This window comes from Aythya ferina (assembly GCF_964211825.1).
Source record: "Aythya ferina genome assembly, chromosome: 20".
Taxonomy (NCBI): Eukaryota; Metazoa; Chordata; class Aves; order Anseriformes; family Anatidae; genus Aythya; species Aythya ferina.
The window spans coordinates 3,541,893-3,559,318 of record NC_140318.1 but is presented as its reverse complement, the minus strand read 5'-3'; the positions used below and the strand labels follow the sequence as shown (position 1 = coordinate 3,559,318).

The following is a 17,426-nucleotide window of genomic DNA, read 5'->3' as shown; positions in this document are numbered from 1 at the left end:
GTGTTTCCCACAGAAGTTTATACATAGAGTATTTTTTCTTCAGTCTGACTTTGGCATGGAGATCAGTCTGGAGCGCTAGCCCAGCTTCTCTACCAAACATGAGACATCCCAGCTGGTGCTGCAGAATTTCTTGTCACTGGAGGGAGGGTGGCAGGGCAGGAGGGAATGTGGCAGGGAAGCAAAAGTAATAAACAAACAAGCACACTTGCTGACAAGCTGAAAGCGAATGACAAGATTTTCTTACCCCTGAATTCATCTGGGGCGATGGCAGAGATGAACCACAAGTGGCTGGTTTGCACTGGGCTCCCACATTTGCAAAACTGTTTCTTCCCTTTCTCTTTGGCTCCATAGTGCGATCAGGTGATGGAGTTCTCCTGGAGCGCCCTCTGGAACATTACTGATGAGACCCCTGATAACTGTGAGATGTTCCTTAACTACAGTGGCATGAAACTGTTCTTGGAGTGCCTGAAAGTAAGTACATCTAGTTTTCTCTAGATGAACGCTGACATTAGCAGTGGAGATACAAGTGTCTGGGCACGATTCCTAGTTATGCTAATCCATAAGCAGTACTTCCTATGTTGCGTGAACAGAAAAAGCTTGCATGTTTCATTCTTTCTCTCATCCACCCACCCACCCAGTAGGAAAGCAGAGAAACTTAAACTGAACGCATCCCCCTCTTTCCTGCCTCGTACGCAGTTTTCCTTAAGTAGAGCACCAGTGAGTAACAGGCGCTGGCCTTGATTTCTCATTTCACATGGATCTTGAAGGCTAGAGATCCCATCAGAGAATTGCTAAAGAACCAATGCTAACTACCCAAAAACACTCACCCTTTTTAGAAGCACTGCACAACCTTTCCCCAGGGTCTCTTGTTCTCAATATCACCGTGCTTCTACTATTGTATAATCCTGTCTCTGACTTTGTTAGGAGTTCCCAGAGAAACAGGAGCTGCATCGCAATATGCTCGGCCTCCTTGGCAATGTGGCAGAGGTGAAGGAACTCCGCCCACAGCTCATGACCTCCCAGTTCATCAGTGTGTTCAGGTGAGTGCCAGGCTAATGAGCAGCTGGGCCAAGTGAATGCTTGTGTTGGTCCTGAATCACCTGGAGACTTTTCAACCTTTGATGCCTCAGATTGTTTTTGCATTCTAAAAAAGCTAAAAGGAAATCATTTGACAGCTTTGTAAATGCCTTGGATTGTAGGGGCTTATTTGTGGTGTTAATGTCACTGAAAAGCTGCATCCCTGGAGAGCGTTGCTCCTGTTTCAGGCTGGAGATGTTTTCTCCAATGACTGTTTCTGATCACAATAAAACACGTGCTGGTTTTGTTTTTTTGTAAGATGCTAAGGAAGGTTGTTCTGGAACCTCCCAATGATCTCTTCTCTCTTGGCAGCAACCTGCTGGAGAGCAAAGCAGATGGCATTGAGGTATCCTATAATGCCTGTGGCGTGCTCTCCCATATCATGTTTGATGGTCCAGAGGCTTGGGGTATTTGTGAGCCACACCGAGAGGAAGTTGTAAAGAGGATGTGGGCAGCCATCCAGAGCTGGGATATCAACTCCAGAAGAAATATCAATTACAGGTGAGGAATAGAGAAGTATGACTCATTTTCTCAGCAGCCAGGCTTGTCACAGAAAGCAAGCACCAACAGACAGAAGGGAAAAGGTACAGCAGAGTGTGGAGGTTCTGCTTAAAGTGAAGGAGAAATCCTCAAGAACATATTCTTTAGTGAGGGCTTCACATCTTCATTTGTCTGAATGTAGCATGTTACACAGGCTGCTGAAAATTAATACCTTGTCTGGCAAATCCTATGAGAGAAGCAAGGGAACCCAGCAGACTTCATTCTGCACATTTCTGGTGAAATTGCATAGTTCAGAAACCCACAATCTGACTATCTGAGATTGACTAAACATCGTTCTTTGAGACTTCTGTCCTTGGCACCTTAATTCTGAAAGACACGTGTATTGCTGTAGCTTTCACTCTCCTCTGGGGGATATATAGACACAGTTCCCAGAAACCTCTTAATGGGTTAATACAACCAGTGGAATCCTCCAAAGTCCTTCCTCTGTGAGGGTGTCAGGTACTGCGTATTCCCATAGTGCCTGGCAGGAATCCTGAACGAATGGCATTCCAATTCCTTAGCTACAGTATAGACACATGATTGTCAGAAGAAACAGAGCAACCATTGCACGTGAGCAGCTGGCTTTGGCTGGATATAATTTTGCTTTGGACCCTCTACAGAATGACCCGTGCTGCTGGGTTTCAGCTGTCACGAGGAAATGACTGACAGAGGATGGAAATCAGCTGACTTCTTTGCAGCTATGTATCTGGGCAGCGTGTTTATGCTAAAGCAGCAGGGCCTGTAAGCCTGCCAGTATTGCCATGTGACACAGACTTAGGCTTTGATGCCAGAATCTTTGACATGCCAATAGATTTACTGCTGTGGTTTCTGTGAGCACAGGGTTTGTATTGCTCTGTGTAGCAAAGGTGCTGGAAGAAGCAGCTCTTGGATTTTTAGCAAGTTCTACAATATTTCTGTGCAGGTCATTCGAACCAATCCTTCGGCTTCTTCCACAAGGGATCTCTCCGGTCAGCCAGCACTGGGCTACTTGGGCACTGTATAACTTGGTCTCTGTCTACCGTAAGTTCCTGTTTCAAAATCACACCCACTGCACTGTAAAAGCTGACATTGTGAATCTAAACTTGTTACCAGAAAAACTCATCCCAATTTAGCTATGTAGTTAGAGAGAACCTTCTCTGAATGATGCAGGAATGTCCAGGCAGCACAGCCAAACAAAAAACAGTGAGACTTAGTGCATAGGAAATTCCTTCAATGTTTTGATCCCTCTGGCCATGCTCTTGTTTCTCAGTCATTTTGTGTCCTGTTTTTATAGCCAAGGTACCCCTAACAGGTTGTCTTCAAAAAAAAAAAAAAAAAAGTTAAAAAGTTTTGAGACTTCTCCAGCAGCATCCTACCCCTCCTGCCACCCTTTATTCCGCTCTTGTGAAGGTTCAAGGACCTATTTTATTCTTTTCTCTGCAGCTGACAAGTATTGCCCACTGCTGATCAAAGAAGGTGGGATTCCCCTTCTGAAGGACATGATTAAAATGGCCTCAGCACGGCAAGAGACCAAGGAAATGGCCCGGTAGGAAACCAATGCATTGTCATCAAACATTCAGTTTAGCTTCAAGTTAGTTTTTACTCTTACATCAAGTGAGGCTACCAAAGAAAGGCCTGTGCTGATCTCTACAAGGGGTGAAGCAAACATGGGAGAAGAGCAGGAAAACTGATAGAAACAAGACTAGAGAGGTGATAATAGGTGGGCAATAAACACGTCATTGAGGGTTCATAGATGCCAGGCAAATAGGTTATAGGAGTGGCTTGTTGGATAAGGGAGCCACATTGCTAATTGCATCTCGTATTCTCATAGTCCCCAGTCATCGCTACTGTCCATACTGGAGGTGTGGGGTCCCTGTTTGTAATCATACAGGCCTGTCACTAAAAGAGCTGACTGTGACTGCACAGTTAAAATCAGAGGATTCTCAAAAGGTGGAGAGAGTCCCCCACCGCTGTGAACTTCCCCAGATTATTACATGACTTTCCTTTGGAGTCATTCTTTCTGAGTTTTAAGAGAGAGCTGCAGTTTCTAATCATTGACAAACTGAGCTCTACAATTTCATGCCTGCAGGATGAATATAAAGGAGAGGTAGAGATTGGCTGGGAATATGCACCTGGTGGGTGAGCGGCAGGCATTCCTCACAGCTGAAGGGTTGCTAACTGCTGGAGGTGACAGAACCCTGCAGAAGAATACCATGGGTTAGGCAAATTATGTGTGGTGATGTGACAGTCCAAGAACAGTAAATGGGAAGAACAGGAAAAGCAGGGACAGATAACAGCAGAGTGAAAACAAACATTTGTATGCATGCGCTTCCTGGTGTGATTCAAAGTTATCTGATGATTTGGATATGAGAGTGAGAAATGAATGGTCTCATGGATGAGGATTTATACTAATATGACTTGAAATCCCAAGGGAATGAACAGCAAACTCTATGTTGCTTTGTGGAATATGCTCCTTTTGATACAAACATTGCTTAATGCACATCAGAAGAGCCTGCCTGCTGCAAACAGCGCATATTTACATAGAGACCAAGCTATGTTCCTGTCCCACAACTGTAATGCAGTAAGCTTTAAACTAAACCCTCTCTCCTTGTCCTGTTTTATCCATAGGAAAGTTATAGAGCACTGCAGTAACTTTAAGGAGGAGAACATGGACACTTCCAGATAGAGGCAATCACCTAGTGCCTCTTGCCAGCACTGTATCCAGCTTCTCTCTAATTCACTGTATATAGGGAGGACTCTTTCTTACCAACTCGCCCGTTGGAAGGAAACTTTATGTGTGTGTGTGAGACCCTCAGTAGATGAAGGTGAACAGGGGAGGGGGGGAGGGACTTTTTGCACAACAAAATGCTTTCCTTAAATTAGTGGACTTTTTTGTTATGAAGTTTCAGATTGAAGTTCTGTGTGTATGATTTCTGTATAAAAAGAAAAAAAACAAAGACAACTACATTATGTATCTTTTAACCTTTTTTTTAGACCACACAGAGAGCCTCAAATGATCATGAGCTTGAAGACCTAGTTGTGTGATCGCTAGTGTGACTTTTTTTATTTCCCACTTTTTAGAAAATTCCCTTTTGCTGTATTGCATGAGGTCCTGTAATGTCTGCAAGATCACCAGTCCTGAATTGGTATTGGCCACTCAGTGGGTTTTATAGGCAATGCAAATTATTTATTTGCTTACAGAGGTTGGGGGACACAATACAAGAGAGTTAGACCAAGAGAACTGACCTTTTTAGTAATATTTGTAAGTAGAGAAAATGGGAAGGAAAGATCTTTCAAGTCAATTCATTCCCTTAAGGTTTTTAATGGAAGACTCATTTTAATAGAAGCACTGCTAAGTGTACGTGGGTCATTTGGAAGTAAGACATTCCCATTAAAGTCAAGAGTTCTGTTTTGTCCCCTTTGGCAGTTCAGTAGGATCTGCCAGCCCACCCAGTCTCACACAGTCAGGGACGACCAGTAAAACCAGTTACCCACCCGTGGCAACACAGAGCTTTTCCGTCTAAGGGAGGCTGTGCAACAAGGAACAAGGTTTGTTCACAAAGGGCTATGCATCTTCATTCCAGTACTTCAGCTTTTTAGTTGTGTTCTGCTTTATGGGAAAGGGCTACAAATGCCAGAAAGTGGATTTCCCCTTGGCATAAGAAGTTCTCTTAGACCCTAGGCAAGAGCAGCTTGTTCCAGTGCAAGTTCCAGTAACGGACTGAAGTTGTCCTACCCGTCTTCAGTCTGCATTGGTACAAGCCACACTCAATGACAAAGTAATCTCCCTTTATAGGAAGCTTACTGCAGCACAGGTGCTGTCACTGGAGCTGCTAACATCCTCTTTTGAGACTAGGGAGTCTCTATGCACACTTTGGAGTGTGATCTCGTGAAATAGCACCTCTTGTTCCACCCCAACATCTTCCCCTTCTTCTGGGAAGCAAAGGGCCCTATTCTTATCCAATTCCCACCAGTGCAGTCCCACTCACATCAGCAGAATTACTCCAATTTATATGGTGTAGGGGAGAGGGAGTCCGGCTAAAGTGGTCTTGATTTTTAAAACTCTAGACCTATAAGATGCTTAAGAAGCCAAAGGCCAAAGTTTGCTGCACAGCCAAGCACTCAACACCACATCATGCAGTTCATGCTCAAGAGCCCCCTGCTTGTCACAGTTCTTTCACAATTCACAGTTCTTCCCTTAAAAATGAGTTTAGAAAATATTTTACATCTGCAGTTAGAGGAAGCCATGGCCACGTGATTTAGGACATTTCAGGCCTCACACAGCACAGTAACCGTCGCTGCTCTCTTCCCTTACATTGCTCTCAGATTTGACTCGCTGCTATGACAGGTTCTTCTAATGCTCAGAGTTAATGCTGTCGTTGCTGAGCACATTATAGATAGATCCTAGAGACACAAACTGACACTTTAAATGACAGAACACAGCTGCCCTGAGAGGTTTACTTTTTTTCTGCCAATATGGTGTTACTCAATGTCTTCTTTTCTCTTTTTAACCATACGTCATTTGTTTTGATATTGTGAGATCTGTACTTTTTTCTTTAAGTATTTTTCAAACTTATATATATTTTTGTGTCACTTTTGAATTGTTTTCATATGGTTTGCAAAACTTGACAAATTATACTTTTTTTTTTTTGAGGTTGTTTGATTGAAATGTATTTTTATCTCTCTGATTCCTGTTCCCCAAGAATGTGTGTCCCTATAAGCTTTGAGACAGACAAGTTTATTTCATGATGTTTTCTGTGTAACACTTGCTAATCGTTCTCCTAGATGCAAAACTAAGAGCGGCTGCATATACTGCTTACCAGCCTCCACGCGTTAGGGGAGTCAGGCTTTGCTCATTTAATCCTCCATTTACTGCTCTCCTTTTGAAGTTGTCTCATGTGACAGTACCACCCACTAGACTTTATTCCTCTCTAACGCCCATGTAGTGAAAGCTCCTGCCACTAAAATCTTGAATCAAGTGACAAAAAGCACTCAAGGTTCTGACTATGTTGGCAAGGTGGGATTGAAGGAAGTGGGGAAACATCACAGAGGCAAGAGGGATCAGCAACCTAAATGCAGAATCCCCAGAATTTAGTTGCCATGCTGAAGAGACAGCTGAAGCACACCTCAGCCTCGCACTGTAATCACAGCAAATCAGGCTTTTTACTCTGAGATGTTGGCAAAACTACATCAAGATTAATGGACAAATTATGGCTTGGTTCCATCAGTCTCAAGACTGAAGAACACCAAAAGTTTGTTTTTTTTCAAACTAATGCCTCTGTAAGTTGAGTTACTACTGAAGTCTCACCTGCTGCAGCTAGACTGTGGTATCATAAGCTATCAAGATCCAAGCTGCATCAGACTTTTGTTTCACAACGTAGAGATACCCTCTGTCCTAGCTGCTCACATATCCTCAGCAAGCTGTACCTGAGCCTGAACCAGAAAAAAAATATTTCAATTTCCCAGCAACATAGAAATTAATGGAGTCAGGCCAGCTTGCCAGAAAAGCTTAGTTTTATGAGATCTGTCACTAAGCTCAGTGGCAGGGGGAAATATAACTGGTCTATTACACCTAGCTACGTGTAAGATGTTGAGATGGACCAAAAGCCAGGTAAATTCCTGAGACAGTATTTTTAAAAAATAGCATAATTGTTAGAGTAACATGAGCTTTTGCTAAAAGCTTCAATTTCTTTAAGACAACAAGCTTTGTGAGGTGAAAAATACCATAGAATGGTTTGGGTTGGAAGGGACCTTAGAGATCATCCCGTTCCAACCCCCCTGCCATGGGCAGGGACACCTCCCACTAGACCAGGTTGCCCAAAGCCCCATCCAGCTTGACATTGAACACTTCCAGGGATGGGGCAGCCACAACTTCTCTGGGCAACCCGCTCCAGTGTCTCACCACCCTCTGAGTGAAGAATTTCTTCCTTATGTCTAATCTAAATTTACCCTCTTTTGGTTTAAACGCATTACCCCTTGTCTTATCATTACAGGCCCTGGTAAAAAGTCCCTCTCCATCTTTCTTTCAAACCCCCTTTAAATATTGAAGGGCCACACTAAGGTCCTCTGAGAACCTTCTCTTCTCCAGGCTGAACAACCACAACCAGCCTGTTTATTTATAGCAGAAATATTGTTCTTTCAGTAAGGAGTGAAAGGTGTTCTCTGAACATGGAAGTATAATCCAGGAATTCCTGTGAACCAGAGTCTGAAGCTAGGTTGTACCTCAGTCTCCCTAAATGCAACAACAGGAGTTGTCGTATCCTAGGCATAAGGCATGTACTATGACCTGAAAGCACTTTTTGGATGCAAAGAGGAGTTAATGAATTGCTGCTGTAGATACAACGCTCAGGACGGAACAGGACAGTTGCCTTAGCTGCGGAATATCAATATTCTACAGAGAAGGGGAGGGCAAAGTGGCTGGTTTTTATCAAGGTCTTACATGAAAAGAGGAAGTTGGATTTCTGGAAACGCTTGCCTGTTACAGAGAAAGCTCTCAGACATTCCAGCTTTATTGGAGCAAAGGAATGAAACGTGAGACTTCAGTTCCACACAGAGCCAGCAACCAATCCAGCCTAGGAAGCTATAACAGGGTTCTACCTGTCTGATGAAAGTGCAGCTGGAGAAAAGCTCACTACGTGTCAAGATGAGGTAGAGGGACTCCTAATGGTCTGTAGTTGTCCCATTCACACTCTCATTCGTGTTTTCACTACTACATTTCCTTTAATATTTAAAAGCTTAGCAGGCAGAGCATGAACACAACTCAGTAGTTCTCTGCAGAGACTGTACCAACAAAGGAACCCTCTACCTTCAGTGTAAGTAGTTTTCTTCCTGACTGGACAATACCTCATGGTTCAGTGGCCCAGGTCAATGATGCAGCAGTCCTCAGCATGGAGGGTGTCAGTCAGGTGTCTGCCATTTTCTCTAGAATAGATAAAAGAACAAGTTAGTGGGCAACTTTCCACAAGTGCTTCCATTTTACAAGATCCGTGGGAGGATTTGCTTATACAGATTGGCATCTATTTGTGTGATGCTTAACAGCGGCAGCACCAGACTTTCTCATCTAGACCAAGCTGAGGAAGCTTAGCACTGATATTTGTGGCATTAGCAACAATGCAGATAATTCATCTGACCTGGCTGCATCATGGCTTTTATCTCCCTGCACCTACCTACTAACTCAAATGATAACTCCTCAGCACTGAATCCTACCCGGCCTGTCACCCTGGCTGGACTTCCATTGGAGTTGCTTTGGTCTCTGCAAAAGATGACTGGCAAGAAAAGTCTTGGAGCTGTGACCTTATTCCCCCTATCACTTGCAGAAGGCAATTAAATACCAGTAGGGCAGCAGAGGTAGGAGCACTGCCTGAATGCAGTGCTCTACAGAAAAGACATTTTGCTAAGATTGTTTAGGGAGGAGCCCGCCACTGCTCAGGTGTTAGAGGGTGGCCTGTGCTGGAAAAAAAAAATAAGTAAGGAAAAAAGCTGGTCTCCACGACAACCATGTGTATGAAGCACAGAGGGTAACGGTTGTCAGGGATGGATGGAAAGTAACATGGGGACTGGAAAAGAAGACAGCACTTAAAAAAAGGAATTAGGGATGTTTCCTGCTTAACTGAAACATTTCTGCTTTAACAGACTATTTTGGTTTCAGATAATTGTCATCGATTCTCTCTGTAATTCCTTTCTTGTTAAAAAAAAAAAAAAAAAGTTTTTAAGCTAACCAAATATGTATTTCCTTGTTTTGCTTAAAGAACATAATCTCAGTTATAATGAGCAAGCTTCTGCTTTTACTCTGTCTGTTGACCTGCCTAATGTTGAGAGGCCTGGTTCAAATGTTTGTACATGGTGAAACCAAGCAAAAAATAATAATGCACAACTGTTGCTTCCTTACAATTCTGAATGAATTAACTTTTCTGTTGTATCCATTGGGATACCTGCTGTGTATTAAACCTAGTGCTTAACAATGTCTTCTTCCTTTGGTCTATGAATGTGGTTTATTTAGGTATATTACTGGTCCATTTGTTGTCATATATTTCATTAAAAATGAAAGGAACTGCCATGTGATTGTGCAGTTCAGTGGCTTTTGCTTTCATCACTCCAAGGGGTACAATACTGTTTGTCAATAGAAAAGAGGCGTGGAGGAAGCGAGTATTGTTATGAAATGACATAGGGGGAAAAAATCAGAACAATATTTGACTGCACAGATTGCCTCTGAACTCTGTAATGGATCTGTGGCTAGCATTCCACAGCCTAAGGGTTGCAAATGGGCAGAAGCTGAGTACTTAGGGAAAGACTCTCTACTTCAAACAGACAACCTGCTTTAAGGTCAGCTGGACTTTCTTCTTAACTCCCCAGTCCTGCACGAGTTCAACTCCCAGTTAATTCAATGGTCACTGTAAAATCTCTAAAGGGTCAGATTCTCAGTGGCTGAAGCAAGAGAAGGAATTATGTGAAACTGAACTGCCTGTAGGGAGCTGAAAACATACCACATTGTAAGAGAACAGAGACAATTTATGCTTCCAGCAGCATGAAATTCCTAGCTGGAATGCCATAAGAATCTAGATTCTCTGCTCAGAAATTCGCTAACGGAGTTTTTCTGAACTGAGCCTAACTTCAACCAGAGACATTTGGGTTGAAATAAACTCTGCTCTCTGTAAGGCAGGTTTCAAAACTGTGAGAGAAGATAAGAAGTATAACATGCACCAAATTCTTCTAATCACAAAGAGAGAGAGAGAATATATTCTTCTTTAGGACAGATTATTTTGGAATATCAGAATATTTCTACTATGAAGTGGGTAATACTGTTACTACTCAAATTGCCTTCGTTAAGCTTTAAAATTTACACCTGTCCCCAAAAAGCAGAAGGACATTACCCACCTTATTTCCTGTTTGCAGACAGAGATTGATTCTGTTGTTCTGAGCTTCCTACTGTTCTGAAAGGTTTTCTTTGCAATTGAAGAAACAGAAGGATTTTTAGGATATTTAAAGCATGCAGGGCCATCTCCAAACTCCCAGGTTTGACAAGCACTGATCCAGTCAGTGAGGTTTCTGAGGGATGATTTCTGTAGGTTTTGCATTTACCTAGAATAATTTTAAAAAAGCAAGAGGATTTGAATGACCACTGAAAAGGCAAATTTAGACCGTTATTTTTATTAACATTTCAATGCAGCTGTCTTAGGTAAGTAATTTGTGACCTGTGCAACCAGGTGCTTTCCTGGAACCAGCAGGTGGCCACTGATACACTTAAAATAGACTAAAATAATTCAAACCATGTCATTTATGGTCAAACAATAACAAGCAATCAGCTACTTTTCAGGTGGTGGAGGATAAATTTGCAAAGAATGTGATTTTTCTTCCTAAGTTTTTACTGGGAAGGAAGTTAACAAAAGCTGCAAATTAAGAGCTACATTAAAGCCAAAGAAAGTTTAAAGAGAAACCACTAATTTCAGAACTTCCACAGGCTTGTGGTGAGATTCATCTCCCCTAAATAGACAGACATTCAAAGCGTAAATGTGTACATCTAAACTAGTCATCTTGGCTCTTTTATTGTTAGCAAGAGACAAAAGCGCATCTAGGGTGCAATTCACCAACTTCTGGATGTCTGCTTTCGGGTGAGGAGGGCCATTCTCCAGACATGCCTACTTCCCTCCATGGCTGTCAGGGGAGTCTAACGGCCTCAGTCAGATGCACTTGCAGACATCTGAAGTCAGATCAAATCCCACACTGACAACCTCCTCCCCAAATTATGACAGACATTTTGTAAGCTCCGTTTGCATTAAGAGAGCTGTCTAAATGCGCTCAGCCACGCACAGCCTCTGCATTTCTCCCCAGGGCGTGGAAAGCAACAGATAAAAATAAATTGGCGTGACCAGAGTTAACGCCGCGGTGCTGCATCTCGCCCAGCCAGCACCCCAAACCCTCACCTCCCAACCGTGCACCCCTGTGGGGCCCCTTTTATTGCTATATACGTTTAGCAGTGTTTCCCTCGGGTCTAAATGCAATTGTCACCCGTAACGCTGCCCTGAGAGGCCTCAATGGCTGGGGAAATACAGCCTGATGGCTGAGGTGCCCGTACAGAGCCCGGGGGTGAGGGGGGAAAATGAAGAAAGCGCCTTTCTCTGGGCAAAACGCAGCGGGGCCGGCGGCGTGTGAAGGGAAGGAGGAAGACCCAGGGACTGCAGCGGCCCTACAAAGGCGAAGGGAGGAAAGAAACGCGGGGACCCGCACGGAGGGAGGGGAGCTGCGCCCCTCAGCCCCTCACAGGGCCTGGGCCACCTCAGGGAGCGGTCCCGGGGCCGGGAGCTCCGCCGGGCCGAGCCGCTCAAGCCCAGGCTCCGCCTCAGGGCGCTGCCCGTGGCCGGGGCGGCGCCGCTCGCCCCTGCGGGCCCTCCGGGCGCCATGGGGGTGACGGGGCTGGGGGTGAGGGCAGCACACACGGCCCTGAGCGGGGGCTTGGCGCTGGGGCTCCTCCTGCACCCCACAGGTGAGGCGAAGCCGCCGCCGCCGCCGCGAGGGGCCGCCCGCCGCGGGGCCGGGCTTGTGCCTGAGGGGAGGCGGCAGCGAGCGGGGCTGGGGCCGTGCCAGCGCCTCGCCCTGAGGGGGGGGACCCGTTTGTTCCCCATCCTTCGCGCTGCCCTCCTTTCTCCCCGTTCCTGTGGGGTCCTTCAGGGCCTGGGGAGGGCTGGCCCTGAGGGGAGGTGGCACCGCTGAGGTGTTGTTGGGGTGCTGGGAGCAGCAGGGTTGCATAACGCGGTGCCTTAGGAGGGGAGAAATCGGGGCATGGGCACCCCCAAAGCTCGCCCGTTGAACCGGCTTTTACGTTCCCCGTCCTGCTGCTGAGGGGTGTCGCCCTTCGGTAAGGGTGGGGAGAAATCCTCAATGTCTCACGAGGAGCCACTGCTCTCTTTTTGGGGGTACCTTTTAGATCTACGAGAGCAAGTGGAGCGTGGAGAGCTGCTGCTGCCAGTGATCTTCACCGTGCTGGTGCTGTGCTCTGTCCTGCTGTACTTTAAGGTGTCTCTCATGGATCCAGGCTTTGTTAAGTCTGAAGAGGAAGTGAAGGTATATTATTTCACAAATGTAAACAAGTGCTGGGGCTATAAAATCCATACGCTTTTTTCTTTTTCACCTACTCTGTCTGCTACATAAAAACAATATGAAACATTTTCTGTTGGAGATTAGGCGGCAGTCTCTGATTTGTGTCCTGTAACAGGGCTCACATACTTGTAAAAGATGCACATGAAAGTGCATCTTTTACCCCACGCTTCCCTATGTTCAGTGCATTGTGCCATTGGAGTGTTGTCCTCTCTTTCCTCAAAGCACTACTCTATGAAATATTTATATTTTATACTAATCCTTACTAACTGGTATGAGTACAAAAATCCTGAATTGAAGGGCAACCTTGGAAGAAAGTTCTCTCTGCCGCTCTATTTATCAGATTGTAGATTTGTTACCCTCTCAGAGGACAGATACACAAACAAGTTACAGTGGAGTAGACAGAGGTGCAAAGTTACAGTAACCAGACAGAGTCTACTCCAGGTTTACTGCCTTGCTTGTTGTGTAGGACAAAAGCTGCAAGGCAATATCAGTTCTAATCTTCCATCGTTAATGTAAGTGGTGACTGTTTATGAATAAGTATGCTTCCTTATACTGAAACAACATCATCATTACGTTTGGAAGTAAGTCTAACCTTGTTTATTTGTGTCCTGAAGTGTGGAGTTGGGATCTGTGTGGTATCTTGTCCACAAGTATTTCTGCCTCAATGCAAACATTCTTTAGATGGTTACAGCAGTCTACTCTCTGGATGTGCCCTAGCTATCTGCAGTGGAATTTCATGCCACAGTATTTATATAGCAACTTCAGTACTTCACTGGGGATTATTTTGTTTCTCTTTCCTAATGACAGATAACCAGCACTATGTAACTGCTAAGTAAGAGGATACAGATAGCTCAGTCATGCCAAGCGGGCTAGTAGCTGCTTTACTTCAGAGAACACAAAACATCCTTCCTCACTCCCTTTCTCACCTCTTTTTCTTTTTTCTTTTTGTAGGCAGACAAGAACGAAGAACAAAACATAGTGATACCCCAGGTTTCAAGCAGTATTAAGATGCGGCGTTGTGGCTACTGCATGGTGAAGGTAGGCATTCGTTACACACTAGAAGAAAAGGGGATGACTGATTTGCAAGTTTGCATTTTTGTCGACATCTTTATATAGCTGGTATTGCCTCTGTTTTTCTGCTCTGCCATTGCTGCTCACTTCTCAGTGGTTTGGAGGCATGGTAGAGCTGATTAATTCTGTCACAAGGTCATCCTCCTGCTGAAAAACTCACAGAAAAAAGTACAACTAAATTAAACTCAGATGCAGTCCTAAAATGAAAAGTGATCCAAATGGATTGCATAGCTAACGATGACCACTGGCACGTATGCTAATTTTCCAAGGTTGAAGCAAGTCCCTCCAGGCTCGTACAAACAAGGATCTTTCCCCATATTCCACCAGGGGAAAATTGTGTTCTGTGTTCTTACTGTCATGTGTGTCAGACCTTACGGTATCTTGATGGAGAATCAGGCAGTCAAGCATGACATACAAGAACTGCTGGTGGCTGTGAGCTTGTTTGGGGGCCTAAAAACAACAAAACATTAGCCTGAATTGTAAAAGATAGCATGAAAGAAAAAACAAAATGAAGTAGCTTTTAAGAGTCTGGCTAAAGCCTAGAAATGCCTGTTTTCACAGTGATCCTTATCATTTTAATAAAATCCAGCATTATCCCAGCTTCCCTAAATTCCTGAAGAATATCTACCAAGAGAAGTCAGCTTATTGCAGGAGGATAAGCTGGCAAAACATATATACACATCAAGGAGCAAAGCCTAGAAAGGACATCCATACTTCTTTCCTCAGCTATATCTTCTCTCTGTTCTTGGTACTTGAGCTCTTCTACCAAGGAGAAGGTTTAACAGGAGTGGAGTATTGCTAGCATTTTGTTTCTTTTCCTTATTTGTTTTTGTTTTGCAGCAACCAATGCGAGCCAAACACTGCAAGGTGTGCCAGCACTGTGTACGGCGTTATGACCATCACTGCCCCTGGATTGAGAACTGTGTGGGAGAGAAGAATCACCCCCTCTTCATAGTTTACTTGAGCATACAGCTTGTAGTTCTGCTGTGGGGAGGTCACACTGCTTGGTAAGACCTGGAGGCAGCACTTTTGACCTCTAAAGTTAACAGAAGCCATAATGCTCCTAGAGCCCCACTGAAGGGTTTGTATCGAACGCAGCAGTAGCTGGATTGGCCTTGTATCTTCAGTCTTTTGCATTCTGGAGATCAACTTTTCTGAGGAACAACACAGCTGATCAGTAGTTGAAAAGAATCTGGTAGTTTGGGTTTCATTGGTCATCTTTGTTTTAAGCTTAAATTTAATAGAACAGTACAAGAGCTAACCAATTTTGCTTCAGTTACTGTAATACAATTTTCATTTACAACTTGAAATATTGGATACTCTAATTGCGTTTCAGCTGTGTACCTGTTCAGGAAAGGAGTTAACTGATGTTTATTGCAGTTCAGCTGTAAGGGGAACCGCCTCCTTTAAATTTCTTAGAATTTAAGTCAATGCTGTTGCAGTCTGTTAAAAATGTGTAGTATATTAAACTCTCTATAGTACCTGATGATCAGAAGTTCACTAGTTACAAATCAAACTTAAATGTGACATCACGTTTGCTTGGTTTATGTAACTAGATTTCCATCTTTAATCTTGAATTCATTTTTCTTTGAATTGAAAGGTCAGGCCTCTACTTTAAACAGTCCTGGGACTGGCTGAAGCACAACATTTTCCTCCTCATGTCCTTCATCCTGATAGTCATATTCACCATAGTTGTCCTGCTGCTGCTTATTTCACACCTCTACCTGATCTCATGCAACACCACCACCTGGGAATTCATGTCATATCATCGTATCTCCTACCTGCGACACTCTGAGTTGGAGAATCCATTTGACCAAGGGGTAGTCCTCAATCTCTGGAGATTCTTCTGTTCATGCCATCTCACTGCATGGGAGAAAATCTATTTTCACAGGAACTATGAGCCCGTCTAGTCACAGTAGTACCTTCTCAGTGGAATGCCAAGATATCTGCAGGTTGCTGGATAAAACTTTACTAATGCAATCTCTCCTATTTCCTTGCATGGAACTTAGTACGTCATCAACTATGCAACCTGTTCCACAACCTGTTCATCCATAAACACAAGTTACATTTCAAGAAGGATGGTCAGGGTTATTTTTTATACACAAATAACACTGTTATAGGAGAGAGACTGGTTCTGGGAAGGCCAGAGGGTGAATACTGGCCTGAGCAATAATATCTCTCCAAATTTACTTCCTTCTTTTAGCTGCATCCGTATCTCCCTATAAAAGATGCAAGAAAAGTGTGAACAGCCATGTACCTTCCATTAACTTTCCTCTCCATTTGCTGCTAAGGAACAGCAGCCATTACAAACAAACCAACCAGAATCAATATCATTCCTGTGGCCTTTCTTCAACATAGTTTTCACTGTGAAAACTGCAGTGCCTTTTGTCAATAGCGTTGGGCACATAATAGAAATATTTGAGTAAATATTTGGACAGTCAAAAGCAAATTTCATTTTGACTACATGCCTAAATTTCATGCTCTTCCACAGATTTGAGGTTTTATAGTATTAATGTGCATGAGAAACAGCTGTAAGACACCAAATTCAGCTTATGAAATAATTAATCTATCCTTTGCAATACCCTGACCAACATCCTAAAAGTTGTTTTTTTCCTCTCTATGTTGATATTAACAATTCGCAGGGTATCTTGAACGAATTCTGCAAAGAATGATGGCATCCACTTTTCTGTTGACAGAAAAGCAATACTTGCCTACTAAATTATTTCTGCAGATAACCTCATGCTCTAGGCCATCGCTGTAGCTAACAGGGAAAGAGCCAGTAACAGAGGAGTGTACTTCTTGCCTGGCTCAAATAATACCATTGGTAATGCTACTACCTCAGCATATTAGTAAAATTGTAATGAAATAAAAAGTATCAGTGGAAAGGAACATTCAAATAAAAGGTTCTACATCCTATTTGTTTCTATGGGATTAGTGGGTGCTGATAGCATCCCAGGACAGCAGCAAGCTTACTTGTTTTCCATTGTAATGGTTCCTACTTAAGTTTCTGTGAAGGACTAAAGGGAAAGTTAGAATGTGCAATTTTAGTCTTAAAAGCAGAAAAGCCTGTGGTGTGAATTTTAGTCCCGACTCTTTTCTGTTTAAAAAACAACAACAAAACTACCCAACAACGTAGTTAATATTATTTTGTGCCTTAATTGCTTTGACACAGAAATTAATGCCAGCTCAAGAACACATCTGGCACACTGGTGGGATGCACTCAGGGTCTAAAGTTGATCAGTACTCATGAAAGGACAGTGTAGTGACTAATACAGCACAAAAGTCCACAAGCAGATTGAAACAGTAGAAGAGTCTCTTATTTTTTGACCAAATTCAGTGTCTGTAAACTGCATCAGTCTGGTTTGTTCAGGAAAGAAACTCCTATCAGAGGGGTATCAGGATGTTAAGAATTATTTTCATAATAATGATGTACAACACGGAAAGGATTCTGCAATTTGTTGGGTCAGTGTGGTGCCTGCCAAAATATGGCTCGTCTGCTAGTTAGCAATTACTGTTTCTTCTGATAGCAGTTGAATAAAAAATCGTCATCAGGTATTACAGCTCAAAACACACTGTGTTGCTCTGTTTGGTAGTTCTTTTTTAAATGCACTGGGATGGTAATTTAAAGTCTTTTTACTATACAAAGTATTAAAAGATTAAATACA

At 43.4% G+C, this 17,426-nt stretch overlaps 2 protein-coding genes and 2 long non-coding RNA genes across 7 annotated transcripts in view; 2 read left to right on the top strand and 2 right to left on the bottom strand.

The window, feature by feature from the left end:
* LOC311421700 overlaps positions 1-965 on the bottom strand; it is a 12,048-nt gene extending 11,083 nt beyond the window's left edge. For all 4 annotated transcript variants that reach the window (XR_014684963.1, XR_014684964.1, XR_014684965.1 and 1 more), the window contains exons 1-2: positions 828-965; positions 245-465 (exon numbers count right to left, since the gene is read on the bottom strand). This is a non-coding gene — a long non-coding RNA (uncharacterized lncRNA). The remainder of the gene's footprint in view (positions 1-244; positions 466-827) is intronic.
* The window catches only part of ZER1 (zyg-11 related cell cycle regulator), a 21,540-nt gene extending 11,981 nt beyond the window's left edge, over positions 1-9,559 (top strand). The window contains exons 11-16 of the mRNA XM_084493912.1: positions 352-471; positions 925-1,040; positions 1,390-1,578; positions 2,540-2,637; positions 3,040-3,142; positions 4,225-9,559. Coding sequence (XP_084350038.1) covers positions 352-471; positions 925-1,040; positions 1,390-1,578; positions 2,540-2,637; positions 3,040-3,142; positions 4,225-4,282 — 684 coding nt within the window. The 3' untranslated portion in view covers positions 4,283-9,559. The remainder of the gene's footprint in view (positions 1-351; positions 472-924; positions 1,041-1,389; positions 1,579-2,539; positions 2,638-3,039; positions 3,143-4,224) is intronic.
* LOC311421699 lies at positions 8,427-12,634 on the bottom strand. The gene is made up of 2 exons (XR_014684962.1): positions 12,511-12,634; positions 8,427-10,674 (listed from the first exon to the last, which is right to left on the bottom strand). It is a non-coding gene; the product is annotated as an uncharacterized lncRNA (long non-coding RNA).
* ZDHHC12 (zDHHC palmitoyltransferase 12) lies at positions 10,669-17,426 on the top strand. Its single transcript, XM_084493913.1, has 5 exons — positions 10,669-12,076; positions 12,518-12,654; positions 13,642-13,728; positions 14,602-14,768; positions 15,362-17,426. Exons 1-5 carry the CDS (start codon positions 11,992-11,994, stop codon positions 15,669-15,671), a joined length of 786 nt encoding a protein of 261 aa, XP_084350039.1. The 5' UTR covers positions 10,669-11,991; the 3' UTR covers positions 15,672-17,426.